The 20,595-nt window shown below is 48.6% G+C and overlaps 1 protein-coding gene across 2 annotated transcripts in view; it reads left to right on the forward strand.

The window, feature by feature from the left end:
- DOC2B (double C2 domain beta) overlaps positions 1–20,595 on the forward strand; it is a 132,150-nt gene that overhangs the window by 22,569 nt on the left and 88,986 nt on the right. For both annotated transcript variants that reach the window (XM_084651067.1, XM_084651068.1), the window contains exon 2: positions 9,160–9,239. In XM_084651067.1, the coding sequence (XP_084507193.1) occupies positions 9,160–9,239 (80 nt within the window). The remainder of the gene's footprint in view (positions 1–9,159; positions 9,240–20,595) is intronic.

Raw genomic sequence — 20,595 nt, forward strand, 5'->3', positions numbered from 1 at the left:
GAGGGATACTGTGAGTTATGCAGTTCTTTCCTCAGCGGTCAGGTCCTCTCAGCACCTGTAATGTGCGCATTGCTTAGATTATCATTGTTTTAGCCATTCAGAATTCATAGATTTTTAAAGCAGAAGGGATCATCTAGTCTGACCTCCTGACTAACACAGGCCACATAATTTCACCAAGTAAATCCTGCTTCGAGCCCATATCTTGTGGTTGAGCTAGAACACATCTTTTAGAAAGACATCTGATCTTGGTTTAAAGACTTCAAGTGATGGAGAATCCACCACCTCCCTAATTTAATTGCTCTCCAATGGTTAATTACCCTCACTTAATAATGTGTGCCTTATTTCTAGCATGAACTTGTCTAACTTCTTCTTCTAGTCACCGAATCTTGTAATTTTATTGAAAATGCTTTGCATGTTGGTTTTGATTCTTTCCATTATCTGAATCCTGTATGTGATGTCGAGGAGAGTGCTGTTACCTAGGGAACAGTTGTGGGATTCCATTTTTTGATTGGGTGTGGTGTTAGATCAGAGGGTGGAGTTCAAAAGGGTAGATGCGTGTGTACAATGCACAAACAGAAAACGTGCCTGCTGGTGAGTTCATGTCCCTTTGAGCTTGTGACCTGAAAAAACTTTGTTGAACTTGAGGGACTGCTGGCAGGCTCTGCTGTACTTTGGAAAATATTGTTAGGGGATGAGTGAAAGTGCTAGAATCCAGGGCTTCATTTGGCTGGAGTAGGGGAGATGGTTCTGAGTCTCTGAAGAAGGACTATTTTAAAGGGACACCTTAGGATAACCATAGAATCCTAGAAATGTAGGATTGGAAGGGACCGTCACCTAGTCCAGCCTCCACCCTGAGGCAAGACCAAGTAAACCTAGACCATTCCTGACAGATGTATAACCTGTTCATAAAAGCCTCCAATAACAGGGATTCCACAACCTCCCTTGGAAGCCTGTTCCAGTGCGTCTATCCTTAGAGTTAGATATTAGGAAAAAAGCTTTCTAATTTAAATTTCCTCTGCTGCAGATTAAGCCAGTTACTTCATATTATATAAGTATTGTAAAGGACAGACAGCTCTGGGTTAGTGACAATCCATCTGATCATCCGAAGAGAAAGGAATTTAAAAATCCAGTTTGCTTTTCACCAGTCATACTGTTTGTTTGCTGTATTTTGCATTCCACTCATCTGGGACCATGAAACTGGGCCACTCATTGTCACTTTGGTTTCCTGTCAGCTTTACTTTCTTATTCTTATGCACTTTACTAGTGCTGCAGTGTCTTGGTTGCATGTACAACAGGTGAATGTTGATTTGTTTAAAATATATTGTGTTTTTATTTATTTAACCCCAAAATATTTATATCTTTTTCAAGTTAGTTTTACATTTGGGGTCCAGCAGGACGTGAGAATAGTGCCCATTGGTGGATCATTTGGCTAGAGGGGTTAATATACAAATGTGCATTCTGTTTATGCCAAGAATGGTGGAAATTACAGCAGGTGTGTGGAGCAGTTATTTCAGCCTACTGTGGAGTCGTTTCCAGCATGTGTATGTGGGAACAGATCTGATCTTACCTCCATGGACAGGCATGTGGTCAGTGCATGGACAGGATCATATTTCAAGGCATGGTCTCTGGTGCAGAGCATTCTTTAACTCTTACCAAGATGGAAAATAATCAGTTTGGTTCTCTTAACAGCGGCTCGGCGGAATTTTGAGTCCATCTTAATATAGTGCTATCCTCTCATGTAGGGAAATGCCAGACTCCTCCTGACTGAAAATTACGTATTGGAGCTCTGTTTGCTTCGAGCCTCCTGGTGTTTGCAAAGACTCCTGGCAGCAGGTGCACATTTAAGACCGGGAGCGGCACATTTTCAGCTTGAGGCAATGGACGCTGCTGCCCAAAGTGCACCTGCCTCTGTCCGATTAAGAACAAGCACCGCATGGAATGGCATTCACAGCAGTGCTAATTATTCTGCACCTGGGGCCATTAAAATCTGCAATAGCAAACGACATGATGGCAGGGCCACGCGCTGTTTGCTTCCTTCAGGGCAAAAGGTATAATACTAAGAGCAGGAATGAATTCCTCTCTCCAGGCTCAGCAGCCATCTCTCTCTGTTTCTAATCTCTTGTCCGTGTTGTATCCCTCTGACGATTCAGGAGCAGTGTTGATGGTAATTTCCACTCCATTTACCCAAGGCAACGGTGCCTATAGCTGCAGTGTGGGTCACCTCCTCCTCCAGAGGATGTAAATCAGGGGGTAACGGGGTTGGGGCAGGGTATTCGGGGCTCCAACATGGGAGGCAGAACATCCTTGGAAAGGGAAAAGGTATTAGTTATCGTACAGTGCAGGTTCTGTTTTAAAATAACAACCAGGGACGTATTGTTACCTGGTGCGTGGCAGGGATGGGGCAGGCCAGTGAGCCAAGTCTGTGGCAGTCTTCTCTAGCTTAAGGGGTAGAGACTTGTGTGTTTGGAGCAGAAGAAGCTGGGTTGTAATCCTGGCTCCTCAGGAGAGTGCGTGGCTTATTCAGTAGCTGCATCTGTTGCATGCAACAGATGGATGCGCTGTGTGAAATTCTTTAGCTTACGTTCTGCAGTCTAGACAGTCGTAAAGATACTTGTGGCTTTGAAATCGATGAGGCTATCAGGTTAGCTGGAATTCTGTGGAGAGACAAGCTCCGATTCCAGCAGCGCTGGCTCAGCCCTTCATCCTTCCACAAGAGATGAAGTGAGCACGCTGCAAACAGTGTGTGTGGCCTTTGGAGGGGACCTTGCAGAGTGAGGTCCTTTCATTCGAGATCCCCCCCATCACCCCAGAGGTGGCTGCATTTCAATGTTAGTGACTCTGGGGTGCCTTTGTGGGCACAGTAAGCTGTAATTACTATTACACCTGAACAGTTCTTAGGCTCAGTGGCCAGGCAGTGAACTGTACCAAGGGGATGGTGGTTGTGCAGTGGGCATGCACAATTACTTTGTTGCGCTAATTGCTCTCAGTTCTTGCTGTTTCGGCAAGCCGAACTACACACAAGCCCTCACTTCACCTTGCCCCAGTTGCATCAGGAAGGAGTAAAAGATACTGGTGTCCAGGAAGGATGTACATGAAACTTAGCAGCAGTTGTGGGGGAAAAGCCTCCATGTAGGAGACTCGTACTTAGCACACAAGGTACAGAGAGAAGTAGACTTTCCGTCTTAGCATGAGAGTCAGGAGTCTGGGGAACAAGGAGGATCTTGGGGGTGACAGTGGATAGACTTTTTTTAAAGAATTTGGGACCAAATTCTTTGCTGGTGTAAACTGAAATCAGTGGAGCTACATCAGCCAGCAGAGAGCTTGACCCATGAACTGTTATATTTGCTGATGAAGTTGGCTTGACAATCAAGTAAAGAAACAGAGAGGGGGACAGGTCAGCGTTCATGCTGGTAGCTGGAGGGTACGAAGCCTACAACCTGCCTGAAAAAGGGCATGAGAATGCAACTGTTTCCAAAGAGAATGAACAAGAGCCAGACAAAATTGCTGGCCCTCCATAAACAAGCGTCTGGGTGACCCTGTGTAAACAAAGCACGGGTGTTCTCTCAAAGATTACAGGCTCAGCTCCCCTGAAAAGCAGGCTGTGAGCAACCAGCTTGGGGGATCAAACCTGCATCTCCCATGTGGCACTACAGAGCAGTGCAGCTAAGCCAGGCCATCTGGCTCTGACTTGTTTTAAAGAAGCAGCGGTGTAAATAATACCAAGGCAAGCACCCTCTACAATTTCCATAGGTGCTGAAATCCGGATGGCATCCTCCTGCTCATCCGGCTGGAGTGCTGAATGGAACGCAGATTTCCTTTGTGCCCTCAGACCCGCCTAGACTCCAAACCAAGGCACCACTCAGAGTTTAAAAAGCAACAACAGCGCAGGATGTTATTCTGTTCCCATTAAAGCCTATTCACCATTTTCCCCATCTCATCATTATTATTGCTGGTGTTCAAATGCTTTCCTCTGACTGTTTATGCTAAAACCAGTTAAATTTAGCAAGTCAGTTCCCCCTTGTTTTTAATCTTTTCCCTGCATTCAGCTATGGCCCAATCCAAAGCTGCTTGAAGTCAATAAAGGTCTTTTCACTGATATCACAGAGAGAGCGCAACCCCTGTCGCAAAACATCCTTGGTGCTGTGTCTGGAAAACCCACTCCTTAGCTAGTAAGGCAGTCACAAGCTCTTTAACACGAGTCTTCTAAACTCCTGGGTGATCCCAGGCTAAGCTGATGGGACGGATAGTTAGGAAAAACATCTTGTAAACTGATTGAGTCTGATCTGAGAGGCACTGAATATGGGACCTCATGGTGCTGTTTATGTGGTGATACTGTGCTCTGAACGTCTGTTTCCTCTTGGTGAGACGAGTCGATGGGTGGTGCTGTTAGGCTGAGTAGTAGAAGGTGGCAATGTGGTCTAGTGTTTACAGCCTGAGTCTGGGAGTCAGAACTGGGAGACTTGAGTTGTAATCCCAGCTCTGACACAGGCTCAATGTGTGACCTGGGACAAGTCATTTAACTTCTCGGTGCCTGTTCTGTAAAATGTGGATCGTAAGGTGTGAATTCTAATGTGCCTCTGTTTAAACCATCTGCGATGGCTTGATAGGTCAAAGGTAAGTACACAGCACAGTGTTTAAAGCATACCTGTTCTTAGCCCCACATTGTGTGGCTCCTCCTCAGTGCTTACCTTGCTTGGAAGGGGACTGTCGTGGGGCACCTGCCCCTCTAAGGGCCAGGGTACCTGGGGCGAGCCAGCTCGGTTCAATTATCAGACCCAGAACTGAGAAGGGGTTAGGTCAGGCCAACAGGAGCTGCGGGGGCGGTGTATGGAGACTTGCTGTCCTCCTCCCCACAAGGGGTGTGCAGAGATGTGCCAGCAGCAACTGGCCACAGATGTTTCTGGGAGCGGCATGGGGCCACAGCATGCAGGCAGCCTGCCTGAGCCCTGCTATGCCGCTGGCCGGGAGCCGCCTGTGGTAAGCTCCTCCCAGCCAGAGGCTGCACCTCGCACCCGTCCCGCACCCCAAGCTCCTGCCCCAGCCCAGAGCCCCCTCCTGCACCCAAACTCCCTCCCAGACCTCGCACCCCTCCATTAATATAGTAGAAATGTGTGGCCCGTGACGACTTACCAGAATTTGTGGAGTGGCTCCCCCTGCAAAAATTCTTGCCCACCCCTGGCTTAGGTGATCCCTATAAAGGGCTGAGAGAACTCAGTTGAAGGGGGACATGCTGGAGGTTTGCTTCTGTGGCTGGCCCTGGAGCAGATAGGGGTGCACAGGGCAAGGTCTCTGAGCCCCTGTAGCTTGTGGGGGTATAGGGATAGCTGTGTTGAGTGTTTTGAATTTATAGACCATGGAGGGCCTGAAAGAGACTTGGGTTGAGGGAGGCAGGCCAGGAGGAGCTTTACAGGAACTAGAAGGGTACAGAGATTCAAGTGCATCTTATGCCTAGGAGGTTTGTATGGCAGGAGCACTCTGAAAACTCACCCTGGGGTAGTTATTTATTCTAGTGATGGGCCAAAATCAGAACGGTTCATCCAAACCCTCACAGCTTGGAGATGTGGATAAATGACATCCAGATCCCAGGAACTCCAGTCTGGATTTTGTGGAACAAAACTTGCTCTGAACAGATTTGGGGAGAAAATTACCCCCCACTCACTGTACCATAATTATCCATTTGCTGCCCAGAAAGCTGTGGGACACTTTTCCCCATGACAAACCTCAGAAAGTGAGAGAAACTAGACTCAGGTGATGGGCGCACGGGGGGTTCATAGATAGCTAGATTGATGGAGGAGATTAGGTTAGACTGGATGAAATAGAGCACAGAGCATTTGGGAAACCTTGGAGAGCTCTGGCTGTTCTGAGCTCTCAGACTCTTGGATGCTTACCCAGGCCTCTTGGCTCTGCAGAATTAAACTGGAAACTGTGGTGTTTGGGTTGGAACCTGGGAGCTCGGCGGCACAGAAATGCTGAGCAATGTTACCCCTGATCTTGCTGTGTTCAGGGAAGCTTTCCCAGGTGCCAGGCTTCATTCAGACCTGGGCCCTCGTCTGCACACTAGGACTACACTGGGGCTGGTGTGCCTGAGCAGCCTTAACCCCAGAGGATTGGCTACAGGTCGCCTCCGCCTCTGGGAATCCTCGAGTGGTGTGAAGCCACCATAGTTACTCTTAGGGCCCTCCCTCCCTTCCACTGGCACAGGGTGGCTGGGAAATGGGAGTGAGACCAGGGCATCCTTATCCTCTGGCTGTCAGAACAGCTCCTTAGGGCTGTAAGCAACGTGGTTACCCATTGGCTGCTCTAATTTATGCTGGAAACTGGCCCAGCTCTCAGGTGGCCTCAGGACTGGGGGTAGGGGGATGTGCAAAGTGGGGTTTAGCTTACATGCACATATGTACACAGGTGCACAGGCATACATGAACTTGTGCTGAGAGCTGCTTGGCTGCATTAAGGGGCCTTACTGAAGTCCCTGGAGCTGCAGCTGCTCATGCCTGTTCTGGATTTTACCTATCACCTGCGTTGTCCTTGGAAGCCAGAAATCGATGATCCAAGAGCCACACCCTGCAAACCTCAACACATGAAAGCTGCATGATATGTGCTGTCTAGAGACAGGCCTGGAACAGAACCTCTCCCTAAAGACTGGGAGATCTCGGACCTGCTGTGCCCCACTAGTACTTCAGAGAAGGAGAGGGCTTTGGATTGTATGACTGAGAAGCCAGGAGATTTTCCGTTTATCAGCACCGCTGGGCATTTGCTGCCCTTGCTGGTTCCTAATGCCACTTGTGGTTGATAAAATGGGGATCAGTGGTCAAACAGCACCCTTAATGCAGCTAAGGCCTCTTGTGCAGGCCTGATCCCTGAGGGTATGTCTATGCTGCATCTGGAGGTGAGCTTCCTGGCTCAGATCTACAGACTTGTGCTGGCAGAGCTTGTGTTAGTGTGCTAAAAATGGCTGTGTAAATGTTGTGGCTTGGGCTGGAGCCAAGCCCGGGGAGATGAGCCACAATGTCTGCATAGGTTTCAGAGTAACAGCCGTGTTAGTCTGTATTCGCAAAAAGAAAAGGAGTACTTGTGGCACCTTAGAGACTAACCAATTTATTAGAGCATAAGCTTTCGTGAGCTACAGCTCACTTCATCGGATGCATATCGTGGAAACTGCAGCAGACTTTATATATACAGAGAGAATATGAACCAATACCTCCTCCCACCCCACTGTCCTGCTGGTAATAGCTTATCTAAAGTGATCATCAGGTGGGCCATTTCCAGCACAAATCCAGGTTTTCTCAATGTCTGCATAGCTATTTTTAGTATGCTAGCGCGAGCCCTGCTAGCACAAAGCTATGGCCCCGGGCTGGGCGGCTTGCTCCCAGATGCAGTGTAGACAAACCCTTCGTGATTTTCTTTTCATGGGCCCCAGTGATGGCAAACCCAGCTGGAAAAAGAGCAGCATTAAGAGGTGGCTGGCAAGAATGAGTTTGTTGGAGTAGATGAGGCCAGCGAGGTTGCAAGGGGAGGGGGAAGTGAGAGTAGGATCGGGCCCCCCTCAAAGGAAGCCGCTGTCATGGGTGTTAGTTTGCACCCATCTGCTACACCAACTGTTGAAGCTGCTGTGCAGCCAAGGTTATTCTGGCTTTCACTCGTTATTCTGGGTGATCGCAGACGGCAGCTCTGCGGTTCTATCAGCTTGTCTCCCATTTTCTCAGCTGCAAGGAATGCTTGGGGCCAAACAAGGCAAGCAAATTCCCATAGCTGTGGGTCAGTTGCAAACTGCCAGCCCTCGCGATGCAATGGTAAAGCACATCTTTCTTTCCCTGAGGGTGGAAGGGTGTGCTTGCTAGCCCACTGACTCCCAAAGGTCGGGAACGATTGTTTGTTGTTGTATTGTGTGTTCACTACCTGCCCTGCACTGTAATATTCAGGCACCTTGACCTAAATTGAAAGTGCATCCAGTGTCCCGTCAAGGGCTGGAGCCAGTTCCCACGGCGCTTGCTCAACGCTCGCGGGAACAGCAAGAGTGTCATGGTCTGGGAGGTGCCTGGCAATCAGCGGCCAGGGGGATTTTGTCTGCAGTTCCCGCTTTGGCCACTAAAGTCTGCTTGTCAAGCCCGGGGCTGTGGTAGCTGCTGCCCGCAGTCTCTGTTTGCTCTGAGCAGGGCACCCTCCAGTAGTGAGAGCATGGCGGAGCTGCCCCCTGACACTGAGCTCAGCAGCAGCTGCCCTTTCTCTCCATTACACTGCAGTAAGTTGGGGGGATCCCAGCAGGGTGCCTCCCCTGTTTGCCTCCTGCACAGAAGCCTCCCCTTGGTGGGAGTGGGGCTGGGGTAAATCTGGAACATGGGATTTGGGGGGGCAGTGGAGCTGGCTCCGTGTTGGAACCTGGGAGGAAGGCAGGGTGGGGGGTACAGCTGAAGCCTGCCAAGGAGTGGGATTGTAGGGTGGCTGGACCCTGCCAAGGTTGGGTGTGAAGGAGGTGGGGGCTGTTGGGGTGGGGGAGTGAGGAGGAGGATCGGGGTGGCAGGAGCTGAAGGCTGCCGGGGTGGGCGGAATCAAATGGGTGGAGAATTAGCAGTTACATTATGTTAGCCAAATTCAGCCATGGCACAGGTGGGCGGAGCTCCCATTACGATGGAGGGGTGCTATGCCCGCTTGGTGTGGTTGAACTTGTGCCATAATACACAGTGTTACAGGAGAGAAGGATCGGGACTTATTCCCAGTTCAGCAGGGGTGACCAGCCGTCCTGCAAGGGAGATGGCTTTATGAGACTGGGAGCTCAGTTTCCTAGACCCAGCTGAGGATGTCCATGGCCTAGGGCGTGGGTGGCTGAAAGCATCAGTGTCTTAAGTGTGATTGTATGTGCTAGTGTCCGATCTGGTTCCAATGGGAGTTTCGTGAATTGCTCCTTGGAGTTGTACATGTCTGGTCCGATTGTCAAAAGTGCTGAGCACCCACCATGAGTTCAGCGGCACCTGGGATTGGTCAGCACCTCTGACAATCAGGCCCTGAGTTTGCAGGCTATTTTACACCAGGCTTGTAGCGGAATCTTTTGCATCTCCCTGGGTCCCTTTCCCCAGCAGCCCTCCACTTTATTCCCCTATAGTGAGAGTAAAAACAGCATTTGCTGGGCAGCTCACATTAACAAGGCTCTTTTGTCTTTTTCAGCTACGCTGGGAACACTAGATTTCAGTTTGCTGTACGACCAAGAAAACAATGCTCTCCACTGCACAATCAATAAAGCCAAGGTATGTCTCAATGCTAGTCTACAAGCAGCAAGAATTAAATATGCATAGATCTAATGACCTCTACTCTGGCTCCTATCTGTTACGGAGACAGTGACTCGTGGATCTGTAATAAGCAATAGGCTGCGATGCTCTGTGAATTTCCATTGCACGGGCTGCAGCTAAATCCCTGGAGTTCTAGGTTCTCTCTTTTGAAGTATTTACTAAAATTAAAATGCAATGTGGGAGTGGTGCAGGGGCTGAACATGCTGTGGCATTCATGGGAGAGTGGGTGGTTAGATGGCTGGTCTCCCTCCAATCTCCAGGGCAGCACTGAGGTGTTTCATATCCGAGTTGAAGGGAGAAAGGAGCGGGGAGGATGAGTAGCTATCCCTCGCCTTGATCTATCACTGTCTCTCTGTCTTGCTTTCCTTTACCCTCATCTCCCTCTCTTTTTTTCTTCTGGCCTCATCTCAACTCGTTCCTTTTCCTGCTTCTCTCCTCCTCTTTCTGTTTGTGTTTTTGATGCTCCTGTATATCTTTTCTTTCCTTTGCCCCCTGGTCTATGAAAGATTTCTATGGGTTTGACTCTCATCCCATAGCATTTGCTGATGTTAATCACCCCAGTGGCCCTCTGCTGATTCAGCCCTTCAGGAGTTAGGACTCCTTGACAAGCAGTGATATGTCCAATGGTGCTGACTTGGCAGAGAAAAAGATCAGTGGACTCCTGAAAGCTGATGTTCAGGTTGTTCCTGCTGGGACATGTGATGCCTTTGGCCAGGTATCCCATAGAACCCAGTTCATGGGTAGGTGCTCATTGACCCTTTCTGTACTGTACAGCACCTCAGTTGAGCTGAGAGGCATTGAGCTGCCACGATCCCACTATGGCAGACACAAGCTATGCTACTGGCAAGCCCAGGGAATGTGCAATTCAGAAGTAGGGGGGAGTAGGTGGAGATCTCATGGTAGATGGGATCTAGTGTATCCTATACGAACAACAAATCCGGTTGCTTAAACTTTTGATTTGTCTGTTTTCAGAGGTAGGAAGTGCTGTTGGCATAGTCACTGGTCCTGTTCTTAGTCTGAATTTGCCTTCACAATCCTATCTAACCCCTGGCCTCTTTCAAAAGATTCCTCATATGATGGAGTGGCTTGAGTTAAAACCTCTTAGCTCAAATCTTGAGACAGTTCATGGCCAATTGGAGTAGCTAGGCCATCGGTATTGACAGCAACGTTGCCCTGCTTAGCATCATGCAACCAGGCCCAGATTCTCAGCTGGTATAAATTGATATCCGTGGAGAGAGACCCATTTAGGCCATCTGACCCCTAGGCACCTGGATTTTCCTGTGGTGTGTGAAGAAGCTGTGAAATGGCAGTGTACAGATATGAGCAAGAGCAGGGATGGTTTGGTGATTAGGCCACTAGATGGGTTCAGTTCCATTGCAGTGAAACCCCTACCGTTCTCATGTGCAAGTAACTGGAGGAGGAGGGTAGGTGTCTTTGCAGGTTCAGAATTCCCACCCAAGGATCCTAACAGTGGCTCTGGTATTCCAGTCACCACTTGTGCCAGCCCATGCAGCCCTTCCCCAGCTCCCCGCCCTCTGGCTTTGTTGTTCTTGTTGTGGCATTTTCAGAGAGAGATTGATGGCCATTTGCTTTTAATGGTTTTTAAACTAGCGCATCGAGGAGATGGTTAGAGCTATTTATACCAAAAAAAAAAAAGAGAGAGAGAGAGAGCTAGAGAGAGACCAATCCAACATTATGATTATTTACTTGACGCTGTGACCGGCTGTCAGTTTTTAAACGGCTCTGTTAAATGCTGCTAATCATTGCCACAAAGCACTCTGCCTCTGCGCCTTTGCTGTCAGGGTAATTGAAGCGATTAGGTTTTTATGCTCATTTTGGAGCAGAAACTGCCTACTTAGGGCCTGATTCTGTTCCTGCCAAAGTTGATGAGAAAGGCGATCAGTAGGTTTTGTGAGAGGACTGTGATAGCCAAGCCTAGAGCAGTGCAATAAATAATCCAGTAAAGACGACGGTGACAAGCTGGCTAGGGGTATGCCACCAAAGATGGTGGCTGGGATAAGTGAAATTGTTGCCTTCTCTCTACCATTCCATTTAACTCCTGGGGGTCAGTGTCTGCAGGCAAACTAGGGCTCAGTTGTGATCACAGTAGGGATGAATTTGGCCTCCTACTGGGTGCCATTGGTCAGTACATTGTCAGCATATTAGTTAAACTGCCTGCGCCAGAGCAGGGGGCCATTTCAAACAGCTGGCAGCCTGGAAAGAGCATCTTGAGAGAGGATAGATTTTTTCCGTATTGCAGCTGATTGCTGCTCTGTAGAGTGGAGGAGAATGTTGTTTATGATTTCCTGGCTGCCTCCTTTGATTGAAGGTGATGAGATTTTCACAGATGGAGGGAGTTAATCCCTGCTGTGAGGAGCACAAGGTCTGAAAGGGGACAGTGCCAGAGTGCTAACTTCCTAGTACAAGCAGCTCTTGGGCATCCATTGCAAGTTGAATCTGCCTCGTGGTTGCCAAAAGGAATGAGTTAGTCTCCCAGGAGTAAGTGGCGAAGTGGGACTGAAAATAATGGGAATTGTTTTATAATATTCTCCCCACCCAAGCCTGATAAGGTTTTTATTTATTTATATGTACTTTATGGTCATGGGCCAGAACCTCATTGTTCTTGGAGCTGTACAGATGGAACAAAAAGATGGTCTCTGCCCCAAAGAGCTTACAGTCTTAAGCAGGATGTCTTCTGGCTGACAAGGATCTAGGATAGCAGGACCTCATTTAAGGTGTGAATCTGGCAGGGTTGTCCCTTGTAATCTGGGCTATCCAGAGAACAGCCACCCTGCTATCTACCTATGGTATGCGTCCCATCCTTTGCTAGTCACCCAGCCTTACCTCTCAAACAGCTGCAGTGAAATCACGTAACTTCCGGTATTCCTAACAAGTTGCCTCCCAAATTTTGCTTGATCCATTGTATGTGGTGCAGTGCTACATTTGTTCTGTCAGCTTTAAGTCAAAATGACAAGAAAATACAGATTCCTGAAGCCCTGAGGAGGTAGATTTTAACCCTAAGAAACACTGGGAAGGAAAAGGTCTTAATTTCATCCTGCAGGTGGATATTCTATGAATGTGTTGCTTCAGCACCGTGCATAGTGGAGCAGTGCTGTGTCTTTCTGGACAAAGGCGACGATCCGCCCTGTGCACAGAACATGCCCAGATATTGTACCCGCTATGCCATCTCCAGCTCTAAAATCAGTTTTCCCCTCAACGTGATAGGCATCAGAATTACTGCCTCCCTCCTTAAAGAAACCTCCTCTTAAACTCTGGGTCGGAAGATGTCCTGTTGTCTAATCAATATCCCGTTTTTGATCCTCCAACACCTTTTTTTTAATATGAATGTGTAACATACAAGATGTTATTTGTCCCCCCTCCCCCCACAGTGTACATGCTTGAGGCAGGGAAAAAAGAGAATGCGGTTGAATGAATCTCTGTGCTGTGTGAGTCAGGTGGCTGAATGGAAAGCATGGAGCTGCATTCCTATAGCTATAGAGAGTTGTAGCTGTAGAGGCAGAGTTCGGGGTGGTATTATAGATCAATAAGAGAAATGAATGGTGGGATTTCTTTTCCTGTCCTCCTAGCCATAGTGAGTGAATTTAAAATGCTGACGCTCAAGCAGTCCTCATTGTCAGGCTGCTCCGTTGGTTTATTTAGAGAGCTGTGCTGAGGAGGATATTTATAATTGGGTTTGTAGTGGGAGGAAGACAAGGAGGAAGGAGACCTCAAGGCAGAGAGTGATATATACTGATGGTGAGACTGAAGGAGAAGTTGACACAATTTGCAGGTATGGGAGAGGGGAACCCATTCCTGTTCCAGAACGAAGCCATCTGGTAAGGCCAGAACTTATTACCCGCCTGCTCAGTCTCTTTCAGCTCGTTCTGACAGCAGCCATTGCGCTCTTTTACTATTTCCTTTAGTGGCCATGGTTGGGTTTTCTTTAGTTTTTCCTCTTCTTGATGCTGCTGCCCAGGCCTTATTCACCTGATCAGTGCAAAATGAGGCAGACCCAGCACACAGCTGGGCGTTGAAGGGGTAAAGACAGACACACGTGAAGCCCGAAGTTACCAGCTATGAGGACTGATTTGTCTGTAGAGCTCATCCCATATCCCCTGCTCGTGTCAATTGGCACAGCTTCATTGGAATCGGTGAGCTCAGATCCCCAACTTGTGTAAGTCAGCACGGCTCCATTGGAGCCAGTGAGCCAGATTCGCAGCTGGTGTGAACTGATGTCTCTCCCATGTGGCGTTTCAGCGCAACCATAATACAGACAAAGAAGACTAAACCCTCAGGTGCGTCTGTGAAACAAGCCCAAACTCCAGGCCATTTGAGGTGCCCCCATTGTTTGGAAGTGCCACAGCCATCCTTCCTGGCGAGGCAGCTGGAAGGGACCCAACTGCAAAAGGCAGGCCTTGTCTACAGGTGGAAATTGACTGGAATAGCCACTACAGAGTCATATCCTGTGTGAACACTCTCCTTCCTGAATAGCTGTAGCTATTTAGATTCACGCCCTGCCTTATTCTGGAATCAGTTCTCCATGTGGACAAATCCACAGCGAAAACAAAAGGGTTCATTGTCATTGGCCGCGGAGAAGAGCAGTTGTGTCTGTGACCAGCCAAGAGTGGCACCGCATTGGCCATTCCCCGCCTGCTGTCCAGCTGCCAGGACCTTAGATGGGCTCTTTGATGACTGAACAGGGCCTGTTAAGTCTGGAAAGTGCTTTTGATCTTACCACCAGTCTCTCCACAGGACTCAACTCCCTGTACCAAATTAAGCCCATCCCAAATGACAGAGGGTTTGTTTTTCCTAGCCTGTCTTGGATCTGAAACAGAGGGGTTTGCTTCCCCCAACTGATCTTGTGGAACCATTAGCTGGGCAAAAAGGGATTCAGAGCCATTTTAATTTATGCTGAAGGCTGTATAAAAGTGTGGGCCCCCTTGAATTTTTCCTATTTCTTTGGCTCTTGGCAGCTCTTGGGTACCAGCAAGGACCCTTGTTTACACACAAAGGGAGATGCGCACAAAGCTGTCCTTCCATTTTCCCTGCATTGAGCACTCTTCGGTTTCTGAGCTCACTGTACAATAATAAAGGAGAGTGAAACATGAGTGAACCTATTAAAATATGCTTCAGGAAAGGGGCAGTGTGCAGTGGGGCAAGACATAATGCACCCAACCAATCTCCTGTGGCTGGAACTTTCCTATCAAATGCATCAAATTACCTGCAGTCTGGGGCTCCCGAGAAGCCAAGTTTCAATAACTCTACTGGTCTGGAGCTGCTGCAGCTGCTCTTGGCATCCCACCTGAGGGGGGTGGGCCTGGGATCTCACCTGAGGGAGCTCCCTTCGAGAGATGAAGCCTTGAAGCTGCCATTTTGCCCCTCTGGTTGATCCTGTGTGTTTGGGCTAGTGAGGGGCAAGAGGTTCACTCTGAATAAGCACCCCAATATCTGAATGCTGATTGACAGCTGATCCAAACTGCACAGAGTACCATGGTCTGGGCTGACATTTTCTTGAGAACCAGCTGTCCAGGGACTTTGAAAAGCCGCAAGTGTCTGGGTGGATTGGTCAGTGATCTCCTGGGAGGAGCCTTTCCTATGTAGCCTGATGCTTCTGTTTCCAGCCCGTTACTCCTGTGGCTGGGTCAGTAATAGCTTTGACTCATTTCCAGATAACTAGCCGTATCCTCCTGCTCCCTTAGAGTGGATTCGTGCTTCCCCCTTCCACACCCTCCTTTGCTCTCTGCATGCACAACACTGGGTCCTTAGGAAGTGAGATTGAAGCAGTAGTCAGAACACCAGGATTAACAGGAGGGTTGTGGGAGGTGCCATCCTTTGGCCTCTGTGCAGGGAAGGCGTCCTGCTGCGGGTTGCCTGAAAGGATTCAGGTGTTGTGGGTGACGTGTAAGCTCTGTGGGGCAGGGATTGTCTCTTTGTTCTGTCCCCTTTAATACAGGAGGCCTAGTGCCATCCTGTGAAATTCAGGCTTGGAGTGGGAGGGGGGGTGCTTTGGCAGGGAAGGCCCAGTAACTATACAGGCAGTGAAAGAGGCCAGATCCCCAGCCGTAGAAGGGCTCCCACTCCCAGTGCCTCCATTCACGGACCCAGGGAGGAATGATGGTCTTCCCCAATGGCTATAGCTGGGGAGATGTCCCAGTGAATTGCAGATACCCTGCTGGGCATCCTGGGACGACTCCCAGGCATAAGCACTGCTCCACCAGAGTAAGTGTTGCAGATTCTCCTCTCCTATTATTCTCCTCCCTCCCTTGCTATGCTGTGGGGAGCTCCTGTTCTGATTAACATGAGGGATGCCCGTGCATCCTTATTTGTACTGCAGTCGCTGCCGGCAGCCTCAGTCAAGATTGGGGCCCTGTTGCGTTTGGTGCTGTACAGCACTGTGAATGGTGGGAACAGGCCTCTTGATCCTGGAAAATCACTTTAAAACTCAGCCTGTTTGTGCCATGATATTCAAACGTTACTGTTCTGTTTATTTCTATCCTTCTCTCACTCTCTCCACTTTTCTGTTTTATTTGTTGTGCCATCCATCCACTCTCATTTCATCTCTTGGCTGGGGAAAGCTGCCAAAACTCACTCACAGAAAGGTAAGGGTCAGGACCCCCATCTCCCAGATGTAGCTTTTATGTAGATGCAGAGATGTAAAACTAGATGTAGACCTAGAGCTGGTTTCAGAGTAACAGCCGTGTTAGTCTGTATTCACAAAAAGAAAAGGGGTACTTGTGGCGCCTTAGAGACTAACCAATTGATTTGAGCATGAGCTTTCGTGAGCTACAGCTCACTTCTGCAGTTTCCACAGCATGCATCCGATGAAGACATTATATACACAGAGACCATGAGCTGCACCCAGAGCCTTGCTAATCCAGTTGAAAGGTGAGTGGTATTCGATAATGAATTGCTCTGATAGCATTACAAATGCAGTTTGCTGGATTGACCCAGTGTGACTGTGTGTAGATATTGGGAGAACCTTCACGTTAAAGCTTGGCTTGGATAAAGCTAATGGAAAGGAGCATTCTCTTGACTGCCAAAGCTGCTGAAGCCTATTACAGGCTCCTGTCTGTGGCACTAATACGTATACGCTAGTCTTCCTGCACAGAGAGGGAGGGAGGGAGGCTGAGTATTAGCTGTGCTGAGATGTACAGGGTTAACAAACACATGCTGCACTTGGTAACAGTTAAGGCTGCAGCAGGACTCACCCCATTCTTCCCAAGCCTTTAAGTCCTGGAAGTAAGTGGTTACGTGGCAAGACTCTTGCATTCTTGGCACCTTCCAAGAGCCTGCAGTGCTGTCAAGTATGAATTCCAGCATGCCCTCAGGCTTCCATTTCCATCTCCAGTGCATATCCAAAAGCAGTGTGTACCCCCAGCATCATTCAACTCACATCCCAGTGACCTCACTGCTTTTACATCCGCTATCTCAATACATCATCAGCACAGCTGACTGTCACATACTCCATGCATTTGGGAGGTGCTGAGGTCACTGGTAAAGGTTTTGCCTTCGAGTGTGATCAAATCTAGACAGATTGTGAGAGAATTGGGGGCAGGGGAGGAACGGGTAAGTCGATAAGGAGGGAACCATTTGTATGATTTGTGTTTGTACAGCGCCTGGCATCTGGGCACTACCGCAATACAAATGAATAGTAATACCACCTTTGGCCAGGGAGATTGTTGGGACAACTCCATGTATGTCCATTGGCATCAATGGAGGCTCCACCAGGGACGAGTCTAGTTTGTTGTCTCTCCAGCACGACACCTCCTTGAGGCTACATCTCTGCTTTTACAGTCAGCATTTAGAAGCCTTCAGTATTTCATCCGCTCTTGGAACATGTCCCACCCCCTCTTAGATAAAAACTCCTTCCCCTTTGATCTGCTCCTGTTATTGTCTATTTATTTTGATCTTCTGCTGTTTTATATCTGTTTATGAGTATCTACTGAGTCCTGATAACTGCTCCTCGCTGGGGCTAGGAGGTCCTGGCCTGCATTTACTGCAGGTTGAATCAAATAACGTGAGGTGTATTGAATCCTATTGCTGGCAGTTCTTTCCTCTGCAGCCTTTGTCCATTGAACTCATTGGAAGGTTAGGCCATTCAGCCAGCACAGTGCACGTGTTCTGTGGTACATTTCCTGGTACAGGTTAGGGGGTTTGCTTTGTTATTATTTATTGACAGCGGGACCATCAGGATGCTCGGTGCTTTCCAGGCATTCAAGAAAAGGCACTACTGATTTCCAGGGGTTCCCAATGTAAACGTGCCGTGAGTTAGATAAATGGGAGGTTTGGGCAAGTGGAGAGGTGGAGGAAGGGTTTTCTGGGAGTTAGGCAGGACTAGGGCATGCTTAGATGCTAAGAGTCCTGGAGCTGCTTAATTTACAGTGGAAGCTCGGCAGGGTCCTTCATGGGTCCTGAATTTTGGGAGTGCGCAGGTGGCTTAAAGTCCTCCCATTCCATCCCTTCCACCAGCTCAGGACGCGAGTAACTGTGAATCAGGCCTGTTCTGTTCTCAGTCATACAGAATGTGCCTCTCGGGAGGCAGCTCTGGCTGAACTAAGAGTCTCTCTTCCTCCATGCTCCACCCCTGCCTTCTGGCCTGTATCTTGGGCAAGTCACTTCTTCTGCGGGCGGCTCAGTTTCTCCATCTGCAAAGTGAGATTCATAATGATACCAACTGGTCTTTGCAAAAGCGACTTGAGACAGAAGGCTGAAAAGTGCCGCTTGGTGGCCAAGCGTCATTGTTATTGGCAATTAGATGGTAAAAACGCTCAACTTGTATACAGAGCCTTCCAACTCGAGAGCTCCGTTTGTTTTGCATAGAACAGCCAAGTGTCACTGTCCCCCTTATACAGGCAGGAGAAGTAAAGGACAGAGGGGGAAGTGACTCATCTGTAGGAGCTACTGGAAATGTGAATAAATAGATACCCGGGCACTGCTTGAGCATTTTAAAAAACAAAATAAATAAAAAGCGCTTATTTTTTATTTTTTTTAAAGTGGTATTGTTTCCCAAAATGGCCTGTGGGCTAGATGGAATTTACTAGAGCGTGGGGCGGGGAGGTTGGGCAGAAAGTGAAATGAAAACCCGATAAACACTGCCGTTCCATCTGGCATTGCTCTCCCTGATGCCCCAATCCTGCAGAAAGCGCCACTCTGCCGCATGCAACCCCCACTGACTGAAGCGGGCCTCACGGGACCATACAAGCTTTCGCCAAGCTCTTTTCCTCCAGAAGTTCCAGTTCAGTGAGCTGGCCTCTGCACAGACCAGTCTCTCCTTAGTGTCTATAAATAAGACAAATGTTTAGAATGTGCCAGGTAACGAAGCCCCCTCCTTTCCCCGCACTCTGCAGACGGTGGTTTTTACTGTTGGAACTCAATTTGTGCCCACGTGGCAGGTGGAGAGGGATGGAGAGCAGTGTCCTGCAGACTCTTCTGGGCAAGTGAGGACACACAGCAACTTCTGGGCTCTGCTTGGCAAGAATTGAGTCACTATGGTTTCATCAGCAGGTGGTTTTTTTTTTCTTTTTTTCCTCTATTAGATTAAAAAGTTGCCAGAATGAATTAGAGAGTTGACTTCAGCAGGTTGTGCTTTGTATTGAGAGCACAGTTATGAATAGTTTATAAAGGATTAATAAATGATTAATAGTTAGTTAATCAGCTGACATAGAATCCAAGAGTCTAAACATCTAGAATACCTTCTACAGATGTCTTCCAGCCAGCTGTAATACAGACTGTTCAGGTCTGTAACATGCTTGTAATGTCTAGCATCCGATGAAGTGAGCTGTAGCTCATGAAAGCTCATGCTCAAATAAATTGGTTAGTCTCTAAGGTGCCACAAGTACTCCTTTTCTTTTTGCAATTGTTTATTGACACTTTATCAGCTCTTTATAGATGTAACCTCAATATAAATTGTGAGCATTAAAGGAATTAGGCCATGATCCTGCAATTCTACTTAGATTGTTAGCTCTTTGAGCCAGTGTGTCTTTTTGTTCTGTGTGTGTCACCACCTAGCACAATGGGGTCCCTGTGTGGATTCCGTTGCACGACTGGGGCCCTAGAAAATTATTGTTTTTAAAAGTAGATAGAAAAATAAAACGAGCAGAAACATGAAGGTCCTATTCTCAGACAACAGTGGGTAGGAGTTGTCTGTCAGTCTGGAATATGGTCTTGGGACACAGTCATGATAAAAATCATAATTCCATTACCTTTGTCCTTGGTCGAGATGTGTTGCTCATGGCTGTTCCATTCTAAGTGTGTGCGCGCCCACGTGCACAGTCGTCGGTGTTTGCCTTAGCAGTATCCGTCGGGTCAGCAGTAGCACCCTCTGGACTGCCACGATCATGCGTTGGTATGTTAGGAGCTTCCGGCCCTATGCGCTCTCCGTTCCTTCTTATCCCCTCCCATGACAGTTGGTCAGAGAGCCTTGTCTTGCATTGCAAGAACATTAGCTAACTAATAAATTGGTTAGTCTCTAAGGTGCCACAAGTACTCCTTTTCTTTTTAAGAACATTAGCAGTTCTTAACAGCCCATTGTTGTTCTCTTTGTATATAGTTCTCAGGTACTTAGTTAGCCATTTAGTTCAATGTTTGTTGTTAGTTTAATTGTTACAGTCGGGGCTCGGACTTTGCCCTGGAGCGGGGCATGCCCTGTTCCCGGGCTTCAAACCATGTTCTTCATGCAACAGGCTGATGGCTGTTAGAGACACCCCCGCCGCCCTCCCCCACCCGCAGCAGCTCTTTGAAGTGCTTGGGGGAATCCCAAATAAAGGACAAGTACAGAATTTGCAAGAACTGTCCCAGAACTCAGAAGGAGCGGGATATCCTCTTGAAGGCCCTCCTCATGGAGGCTGCACTCCATCCAGCGTCAGAGCCCTCTTGATTGGTCTTCACGCCTAGCACCTTGGCATTGGTACAGAGCTCCCTGCCGGCACCAGGCTCTGTCTGGCACCGTTCCCCCTCACCAGTGCCCAAAAAGCTGGAAAAGAAGAGGCTCCCCAGTGGTGTTTTAGGAGGGGAAGGGGGCTCGAGGGCAAAGGACCTAGCTCAGGGCACCCACCTGCCCCGGAGCTACAAGGCGGTACTGCTACAGTCGGACCCCCTAGCCCAATGAGGATCCGAATCCTGGGAGTGGCAGGGGACCCTGGCTGCTATTGGGACCTTCAACACCCAAAGCTGCCCAGGCGGCCAACAACCTCATGGGCTTGCTGGTACCGCCAGCCATGGGACCCCTCCCCCAGAGAGCGGTGAAGCACCATCAATTCCCGGATCACAGACATATATCCCCATCCCCACAACCTTGGTCTCTGGCCAGAAGACC

This window comes from Lepidochelys olivacea, assembly GCF_965140295.1.
Source record: "Lepidochelys olivacea isolate rLepOli2 genome assembly, chromosome: 17".
Lineage (NCBI taxonomy): Eukaryota > Metazoa > Chordata > Testudines > Cheloniidae > Lepidochelys > Lepidochelys olivacea.